The 9,641-nt window shown below is 45.5% G+C and overlaps 1 protein-coding gene across 1 annotated transcript in view; it reads right to left on the bottom strand.

The window, feature by feature from the left end:
• Med12 (mediator complex subunit 12) overlaps nt 1-7,118 on the bottom strand; it is a 29,556-nt gene extending 22,438 nt beyond the window's left edge. The window contains exons 1-11 of the mRNA XM_013031668.1: nt 6,939-7,118; nt 6,340-6,444; nt 5,957-6,145; nt 5,720-5,879; nt 4,212-4,393; nt 3,695-3,805; nt 3,332-3,586; nt 2,384-2,530; nt 1,725-1,824; nt 1,471-1,607; nt 506-634 (exon numbers count right to left, since the gene is read on the bottom strand). Coding sequence (XP_012887122.1) covers nt 506-634; nt 1,471-1,607; nt 1,725-1,824; nt 2,384-2,530; nt 3,332-3,586; nt 3,695-3,805; nt 4,212-4,393; nt 5,720-5,879; nt 5,957-6,145; nt 6,340-6,444; nt 6,939-7,037 — 1,614 coding nt within the window. The 5' untranslated portion in view covers nt 7,038-7,118. The remainder of the gene's footprint in view (nt 1-505; nt 635-1,470; nt 1,608-1,724; nt 1,825-2,383; nt 2,531-3,331; nt 3,587-3,694; nt 3,806-4,211; nt 4,394-5,719; nt 5,880-5,956; nt 6,146-6,339; nt 6,445-6,938) is intronic.
• Between the last annotated feature and the right edge of the window lie 2,523 nt (nt 7,119-9,641).

Genomic DNA, 9,641 nt, shown 5'->3' with positions numbered 1-9,641 from the left:
TCAGCTCTTCAGCTCAAGGCTAGCGCTCTACCACTTGAGCCACAGTGCCACTTCCGGCTTTTTTCTTATGTGGTGCTGAGGAATCGAACCCAGGGCCTTAGGCATGCAAGGCAAGCACTCTACCACTGAGCCACCTTCCCAGCCCATGGATTGTTTATTTTTATGGTATATTAATTACACCAAGATATTTTACTATGGTATTTCAGACACACACAACACTCTCTGTTGTTTTCTCTTCCCATGTCTTTTGTTGTTATTGTTTTGAGTTCTTTTTGAGACAAGGTCTTGCTTTCTAGCTCAAACTGGCCTTGAATTCATGATCCTCCTTTCTCGGTCTCCCAGGTTACAGGTATGTACCACCATGCTTGGCTCCCTACCACTTCTTTAACCTGTTCTCCCACATTCAACTTCAGTCCCACTACCACCTCAATAATCTTTGAGCTCTCAAAACTCAGTTAAACTCCTTCCCAGTGGCCAATCTTATTCCCCTTTCTCTGTCCCAGACCTCAGCCTCAATTTCTGCCTGTCTCTTCTCCAGGAGCTTGGCTACCACCATAGCACGATGCCGTCCAGAGCGCTTGCAGCTGACAGCCCATTCACATAGCAAGGATACCACAGCATCATCATCAGAGATCTGTAACCAGAGGAAGATAGGGACAAGGGACAAAGAATTGAATTCCAATTTCTTCAAGGCTGAGCTCCATTATCTACAGAAATTCTCTGGCTTCCATGCCTCATCTTGCCTTTCCTCATACATACTACTGCCCTTGCAATGTTTTTGTGCTTTCTTCTTCTAAAGTTATCTTTAAGTAGTTGCCTCTTAACAAGGCAGTTTATGAATATAGTGTGTCTTGATCAATATCACTCTTTCAACATTCTTACCTGTCCCTATGAACGTGTTGTTGTTGTTGTTGGTCATGGGGCCTGAACTCTGGGCCTGGGCGCTGTCCCTCAGCTCTTCAGCTCAAGGCTAGTGCTCTATCACTTGAGCCACAGTGCCTCTTGTGGCTTTTTCTGCTTATGTGGTGCTGAGGAATCGAACCCAGGGCCTCATGCATGAGAGGCAAGCACCACTGAGCCACCTTCCCACACTGAATTTTTGACTCCTCCTACTTCTCTTTTTCATTCATATACTCCCCTCCCCTTGGCCCTACTCCTTTCAAACACCCATTTCCTGGTGTTCATTTTGTTGAACATTTACTTTGCTTCTCTAAGAAATTACACTATTTGAGCTCCCCCTTAATACTGCCATATTTCAGTTAATACATCTGTATACATTTGTGTACCACCCAATGTATTTACTTACATGTTTATAAACTAATTCTAGCTTCTACATATGAGGAAAAAATGCAACCTTTGTCTCTCTGGGCCTGACTTAATTCATTTAATATGATTTTTTACAAGACCTTCCATTTCTTTGCAAATGATATAATATCATTCTTTCTAATGGATGAGTAAAATTCTGCTCACCTCATGTCCATCCTTACTAGACCCTAATCCAAAGATTCGGTTACAAAGAGAGTCAAGTGAATTACTAAAGTCAGAGCGCTCAAAACTATGGCTGTCCAGCACTTCCAAAGTATGGAGCACCCGTCCAATGGTGAAGCCTAAGGAACACAAACAGTAAAGAAGATTTAACTAGAGAATTCACACATTCCAACTATCAGGAGTCTATGTCCTTACCACCCCATCCTTTCCTTAAACATACATCCTCTGACACCTACCTGCAGTGGCTTCCTGACACTTATCAAAAGACCAGCGAACCTCAACTGCCTGTCCTCGCTCCTTGATCTGCTGCTCAATCTCACGCAACTTTGCACGGACCTGCAATATCAAAAAAGAAGGCTTAGCCAGGCACTGGTGGCTCATGCCTGTAATCCTAGCTACTCAGGAGGCTGAGATCTGAGGATCACAGTTCAAAGCCAGCCCAAGCAGGAAAAGTGCACTAAACTTTTTTTTTTTGCCAGTCCTGGGACTTGAACTCAGGGCTTGGGATTGTCCCTGAGCTTCTTGTGCTCAAGGCTAGTGCCCTACCACTTGAGCCGCAGCGCCACTTCTGGCCTTTTTCTGTGAATGTGGTACTGAGGTATCGAACCCAGGGCTTCATGCATACTAGGCAAGCACTCTACCACTGAGCCACATTCCCAGCCCCTCCATGAAACTCTTATCTCCAATAAACCACTAGAAAACCGGAAGTGGCGCTGTGGCTCAAGTAGTAGAGTGCTAGCCTTGAGCTGAAAAGCTGAGGGACAGCGCTCAGGCCCAGAGTTCAGGCCCCACAACCAACCAAAAATAAAAACAAAAAACAGAATAACTATGTCTGGAAAAGTAGTTTGTTTTTCATATCTCAATCTGAGAGGATTAGGATAGTGGTTAGACTTACTTGCTGAGTAAAGGCACTGTTGCCCTCTGGCATGGGCAGGTTGGAAGGGGCAATAGGCAGGTGGTCAAGTGGTGAGCCAGTCTTAATTCGGCTGTCAGTTAGTGAGTAGTGCCAAACCAGGGCACTAGGACAACACAGGAGAATGGTCTGCCAAATAGAAACAGCTAAGTAAGTCAAAGTAAGTTACCATGGTGATTTTTCTAGAATCCCATTAAAAGATCTAACCCTTAGGGCCGAGTAGTGGTGGCTCATACATAGAAACCTAGATACTCAGGAGGCTGAGATCTGAAGACTGCAGCTTGAAACCAGCCTGAGCATGAAAATCTGTGAGATTCTTATCTCCAATTAACTACTAAAAAAGCCAGCAGTGGAGTCAGAGGCTCAAGTGGTATAGTTCTAGTCTTGAGCAAAAAGGTCAGTGACATAACCCAGGCCCTGCGTTTAAGCTCCAGGACTGGCAAAAAGAAAAAAAAAGATCTAACCCTTAGGTTATCCTAAGGCATATATTGCCCATCACTGATTCCCTCTATTCACCTGCTTTCTTCTTTCTTCCTTCCCTCCTTTTACCTTTGTTCTTTCCCTCCCTCCTCTTTCCCTCTCTCTCCTTTTTTTTTCTTTTGGAGGGATCTCACTATTTAGCCCATGCTGGCCTCAAATCCATGATCATCTTGCCTCAGTGTCCCAAGTGCTGATATTGAAAGCATGCCTCACCATACTCAGCATCTCACCCTGAGAGGCTTTGATTGTACTATTTAGTTCTATGAGAGGCTGACAAAAATCCCCCCAAATCAAGATTAACATGACATCATTGGGAAGCAATAATCTCCAAGAAAAAGTACTCAGTGCCTTGTCCCACCTCCGTGCTGATATCACCCTCATTCTCCAGATGAGCATGCTAGTCTTTCTCAAGCTACTTCTTAATATTTCTTGAATCTACGCAGTACCTACCTGAAGGATACAGCTGAGGCCAAAAACAAGAGGCCGGTGTTGAGGGCACATAAGTAGGTCACTAAAGGGGGTTGATGGTGTGTTGCTAGTTGGAGGCTGAGGGGCAGGGGTGGTGGGCAGTGTGCTTGTTGACTGAGCAGATATAACATGAGATGAATGGCTGCTCACACCATCCAGCTGCAGTGCCAGTCTCCGGGTACAGAAGTAAGCAAGGCGGCGGGACAGGTATGCAGATTGAACGAATTCTCCAGAGTACTGTGAAAACATGGCCAACAGACATCCTGATTCTCTGCAAGGACCACCACTCTAGCATCTTACTCTACCTCAAATCCTCCTTAGGCCCTCCAAAATCCTAGGTCTTACTCGAAGCAGTAAGGGCAGCAACAGTTTAAGCAATTCATCCTCTCCAGGGCGGATTTTCTCAAAACATTCAAGCACCCAGGTCAGGAACTCATGTCTATCCAGCATTCCATCCTATGGGTATCAGGGACAGGAAAAGTATTAGTTCAGCCCAGGGACTGTCAGAGCTGAGGCACATAAATGTAAATAAAGGGGCTGGGAAGGTGGCTCAGTGGTAGAGTGCTTGCCTTGCATGCATGAGGCCCTGGGTCCAATTCCTCAGTACCATATAAGCAGAAAAAAAAGCCAGAAGTGGTGCTGTGGTTCAAGTGGTAGAGCACTAGCCTTGAGCTGAAGAGCAGAGGGACAGTGCCCAGGCCCCGAGTTCAGGCCCCACCACCGACAAAAATTTTAAAAAAGTAAATGAAATGGTGAAGAGAACCACAACCAGAGCAGAGTAACAGGTAGATACTATTCTACATAGGCAGAGAGTAAAATTAGGCCCATTCCAGTGCTTCAAACAACCTGCCCTCCTCCCTACCTGAAACATGAACATGGCGAGCTTCTCATTGTAGTCCCACTGCCTGATTGCCACCTCTACATCATGGGGCAAGGGCCCTATAGTAGAACTGCATCCTCCACTTCCTGCAGGCCCTGGTCGGTAGTATTCAGCCATCTTCTGTAGCTGTTCCCATAAATACTTGGTGATGATCTGAGTCCATTCTAAAGGAAAAACGGAAAGGTAGGGCTGGGAAGGTGGCTCAGTGGTAGAGCACTTGCCTTGCATGCATGAGGCCCTGGGTTCGATTCCCCAGCACCACATAAGCAAAAAGAAAAAAGCCGGAAGTGGCTCTGTGGCTCAAGTGGTAGAGCGCTAGCCTTGAGCCGAAGAGCTGAGGGACAGCGTCCAGGCCCAGAGTTCAGGCCCCATGACTGGACCCCCCCCAAAAAAAACTGAAAGTGGCCTTTTTGATACTACCCTTCTGTCCTCTATCTCTATGTATAACCACCACAATTCTAGACAGGTACTCTACTACTTAAGCCATACCCCAGCCTTTAAAAGACTATTTTTAAATTTTTGGCATTTTGAAGTTTGAACACAGGCAGGGCCTCACATTTGCTGCCTAGGTGCTCTACCTACCATCTGGGCCTTGTACTCAGCCCTTATCAAAGTTCTAAATTCTACTCTTCTTCTTAGCCTCGGGGTAAATGCCATCATGTCCGGCAGTTGAGAGGGGTGGGGGAGAGTGAGGAAAGTGATTACATTGTTCGAGATACATTGTGTTCATAAAATGCTTTGTTGAATATATACAACTACTTATACAAAAGATAATTTCTAAAATACATAAATGAAACGGTAACACTCGGTACATAACCTTTATAATAACAATAAAAAGTAAAAAATAAACAAATATAGTGGGTGCTGGTGACTCACACCTATAATCCTAGCTATTCAGGAAGCTGAGATCTGAGGATCGCAGTTTGAAACCAGCCTAGGTAAGAAAGTCTGTGAGACACATCTCCAATTAACTACCAGAAAACTGGAAGTGGTCCTGTGGCTCAAAGTGGTAAAGTGCTAGACTTGAGCAAAAAAGCTCAGGGACAGTGCTGAAGTACTGAGTTCAAGCCGTATGACAGACAAAAATTTAAATAATAAATAGTAAAAATAAAACAAACAAATGCCATCATCTTTCTAAAGTCTTCCAGGTATTCACAAGAGAAAGTAATCTTTCTGTCCACCAAAGTCTCAAAGAATCTCTTGAATCCTCTTTGGATACTTACTGCTTTCTACATTTAATTATACTACTTGAACATATATCTTGGTATATTCCTATTGAGATCTTAAGGGCAGAGTCCATGTGCTGGTCATGTTTATAACACAGTATGTGAATACACTGAGGTAATCAAATGACTTGATGTTTATTATTTGGGTAAATCCAAGACACAAGCAGAAGCAAGAAATACAGATTAGGAAAGAGAATGATTCTAAGGATTTTTCTATCTCTCCTTAAGGTCAGCAGTGGTATTCCTGATGTTAGGGTTACTCACCAATGAAGGGGCCAAGGGCATTTCTTTTCTTAACCTTCGTCTCAGAGATTGCTGCATAGTAGGCACAGGTCATCTTAATGAGCCAGGCAGCCCGCATCACAGGCACTGTGTATTTGGCTAAGTACCCAAACACTTCGTCCTTCTTACTGAAAATGGGGACCTGGATTGGACATCACAAAGAGTGAGATCTCACCCACACTCTCTCCTTGATCTAGAGAACAGAAGACAGTTCCTCACCTTAGCTAGCTGTGTGAGTGGTTTGGTGCCAGCCAGATCAGTGAACCAGGTGTTAATAGCACTCTGGGATCTTGGAGTCACCAGCCAGAAGTTGTCTTTCTGGTTCACTTGGAGCTTCCTGCGGCCAGTGTCAGGGAGGGTGTTACAACGTAACTTCTCTGCAATAATGCTGCTGAAGTTGGAACTGATCTGAGGGAAGAAATTTGCACCTCAGGGTGGGAAGAATGGACAGATGATCTTGCTTTTGATGGGGAAATGTTAATATGGTAGTAATGGATTATGAAGTCAAACTCAGCCATTTAGGTTTTCCCTTGAAGTTTTCCCAACCCAGGGCCTTTGAGATTCTTCAGTCTTTTCTTTCAGCCTGGCAGGGGTGATCTCACCTTGGCAGGATTGAAGTTGACATTCTTGGCGCTACCATGTTCATCCCCAGAGACAGCGGGCTGATTATTGAAACCTTGTTTTACATTCAAGGCCGTCAGTTCATCCTGAGGAAGGAAAACAGCATTTTAGCTTTTTTTTTCCCTTCCGTGGGAAGAGGGTAGAAGAGATAGGAACAAGGGAGAAAGGGAGGAGACTTCTTCAGAGAAGAACAGGTTGTTATTTAAAGCTGGGTCCTTATATTCATTTGGACCCCACCCTCACCCCCATAATCACTAAAATTCTCAACCACCCAGCACACCCTCAACATCACTTCCCTCGCGGGCAGCCTCACATAACTTTCTTAGGTTTGTGTGTAGAAGGGGGCGCCTCAGGCGCGGCCCTCAACATCATTCCCTAGTCATACCAAGGGATTCCCGGGCTGGGCCCGGGCTCACCTCCACACCGGCCCACTTTACACTCCCCCTGCCTTCCGGGACTTTTGCTCTCACCTAATCGCCCCGCCCCACACCCCCCCCCCTCCCCCGTACAACTGTCAATGCTTCCCCTCAGGCTAATCACCGGTACCCAGCCCTAGCGGAGCCAGACATTTTAAACGCACCTCTTTCTGTTTGGGGTCCTGAGGGTACACATCGGGAGGCCCCAGCCGTGGCCTCTTTAGTGGCCGGTGTTCGTAGCTTAAGATCCCGAAAGCCGCCATCTTGCCCAGCCCGTAGTGCCAAAGGCGCCAGCAGGGCCGGGCCTGGGGAGGGGGAGGGGAGGGGGAAAAGGGGAGGAAAAGGAGGAGGGAAAAGGAGGTGGCAGTAGAGAGGACGGCGGCCGAGAGACAACTAGGGGACACGTTAGAAACTCTCGGTTTTTACCGGAAACTACCGAGGCCATCCGAGGGACGCTGGGAACCTTCGGACAATACTGACTGCAGAGGGGGCGTGGTCTGCCCCGGCGTGGGGCGGAGTCCCGCGCCTCACGAGCTTTCCGCCCTACCAACCGAAAGTGAATTTCACTCTAGGAGAATTTCGGGACCTCCTTGATCGCGGTATTGTACTGGAGCTGGAGGGCCAGACCTGTAATTGGGGACGCAGCTGTGATAGCCAACTTTGACTGGAACCAAGTTCCCAATCTCTAACTCCGTTACTGGCCTCCAGCAGATGTGTTCTAATGTTTGAGTAGGTTACGAACTCTACTTTTTTCAAAACACTTACCTACTTCCTGCATCTGGATAATGGGTATGTTAATACTTTTAAGGTTGGTTGTAAACATTAGAAACCATGCATGCATGAGAAAGTACCTGTTAAAGTGTCTCGAAGTTGAAGGTTCCTAATCCTTTTTGTCCTTTCTTTTGCTAATCTTTTAAGGCATCTTGGAAACCTTCAGAGGAGGTGTTAACCTGTAACTGACATTTATAATCACTTCACCTAGGAGACTGAGACAGAATGATTGCCAGCCTGGGGAGGTACCTAGGGATATTCCATCTTTTAAAAAATGCCAAGGGAGGGCTGGGAGGGTGGCTCAGTGGTAGAGTGCTTGCCTTGCATGCCTGAGGCCGTGGGTTCGATTCCTCAGCACCACATAAGCAAAAAGAAAAAAGCTGCAAGTGGTGCTGTGGCTCAAGTGGTAGAGCGCTAGCCTTGAGCTGAAGAGCTGAGGGACAGCGCCCAGGCCCAGAGTTCAGGCCCCACAACCAGACCCCCCAAAAAATGCCAAGGGAAACTATGGGCCATCTTTTCAGAAAAATATTTATACAAGCATTACTTTCCAGGGAGATTCACAGACGCCCCAGAGCAGGGTATCTGTGCATCCTCGAAATGTGTTTGAAGTCCAGTAAAGAACCATTGCACTAGTGTAAGAGGTACCTACAGTCACATACTTTTCAGACTTTATCTGCACAAACACCCCATCACTGTTTTGTAGATACATGAAGCTGATTTTCAGAGTGAAGATTCCCTCAGCTAATTTTATACACATACTAAGTAAGAGAGCTGGAGCTAAGGCTTCCTTCCTGATTCCAGAACTAATGTTCTATTTTATAGTATTAGTAGGTTTTTTTTTAAGAGAAACTACAGCCGGGGTGGCCTAATAAAAGTAACAAAACTAGGTGTGGTGTTATAGTCTATAATCTCAGTACTGGAGGAGCTGAGGAAGGAGGATCAAAGAGTTGATGTCAGCCAATGCTACGTTGTGAGACTGTTTCAATAAACAAATAGATAACAACCAGAAGAAAAAGAAGAAGAAGAAAATAACAAAGAGAACAACTAAGTGCTATTGAATTACAAGGGAGAGAAAAATTGATTGCTTCATTTCGGAGAGCAATACATTGGAGGTGGTAACATTTGTTTTATTGAGCACCAATATCCCTCTCCCCTCCAAGCAAACTTCATTCTGACAGCAGAGCACTTATTACAACTGAGGGATTGACTGATACATCATTGATACATCAGAAAGTATTTTCCCCTTCCTTTCTTCTCCCCTCCCTCCTTTCTATCCCTTACCCTCTACATCCTTCCTGCTCTTAACGTTCTGAGAATGAACTCAGAGCCTTCCATTGTCACCAATAAGGAATGACAGCCAGGCACCAGTGGCTCATGCCTGTAATCCTAGCTACTCAAGAGGCTGAGATCTGAGCATCACGGTTCAAAGCCAGCCTGGGCAGGAAAGACCATGAGTCTCTTATCTCCAATAAACCACTCAGAAAACTGGAAGTGGCAATATGGCTGAAGTGGTAGAGCACTTACCTTGAGCTGAAGAGCTGAGGGACAGCCACCAGGCCCAGAGTTCAAGCCCTACAACTGACAAAAAAAAAAAAAGGAATGACACTTCCTAATCCACTTCCTTGCCAGCTTTAGTGTTGTCAGTGTTATGGAATTGAGCCATTCTAATGAGTTTGTAGCCTTGAAGGATTTTAAACCACAGAAGGTTAAGGAGAGGCTAAATCCAGTCAGAGTAAGAACATAAGATGTGTCCAATCTGGCTGGAATGGAAGGCTAACCCTAGTTTTTATTTTTTTCAATTTATTTACATGTAAAACGATCTAAAGCTAGAAAATTTTCTTCCTCATGAGTTAAATGGTGGCTTCTAAAAAGTTATATACACTGGAAATTTATAAATGACAAATCTCCTTAGAAGAGAAAAAAGGGTAAAGAAGACCCAGGGTAAAGATGATGTAAAGACAGAGATAGAGGGCTGGGAAGGTGGCTCAGTGGTAGAGAGCTTGCCTTGCATGCAAGAGGCCCTGGGTTCCATTCCTCAGCACCACAAAAGCAAAAAGAAAAAAGCTGGAAGTGGCACTGTGGCTCAAGTGGTAGAG

This window comes from Dipodomys ordii, unplaced genomic scaffold, assembly GCF_000151885.1.
Source record: "Dipodomys ordii isolate 6190 unplaced genomic scaffold, Dord_2.0 Scaffold142, whole genome shotgun sequence".
NCBI classification, from domain to species: Eukaryota; Metazoa; Chordata; class Mammalia; order Rodentia; family Heteromyidae; genus Dipodomys; species Dipodomys ordii.
The sequence above is the reverse complement of the archived record's forward strand: the minus strand, read 5'-3'. Positions and strand labels throughout refer to the sequence as shown.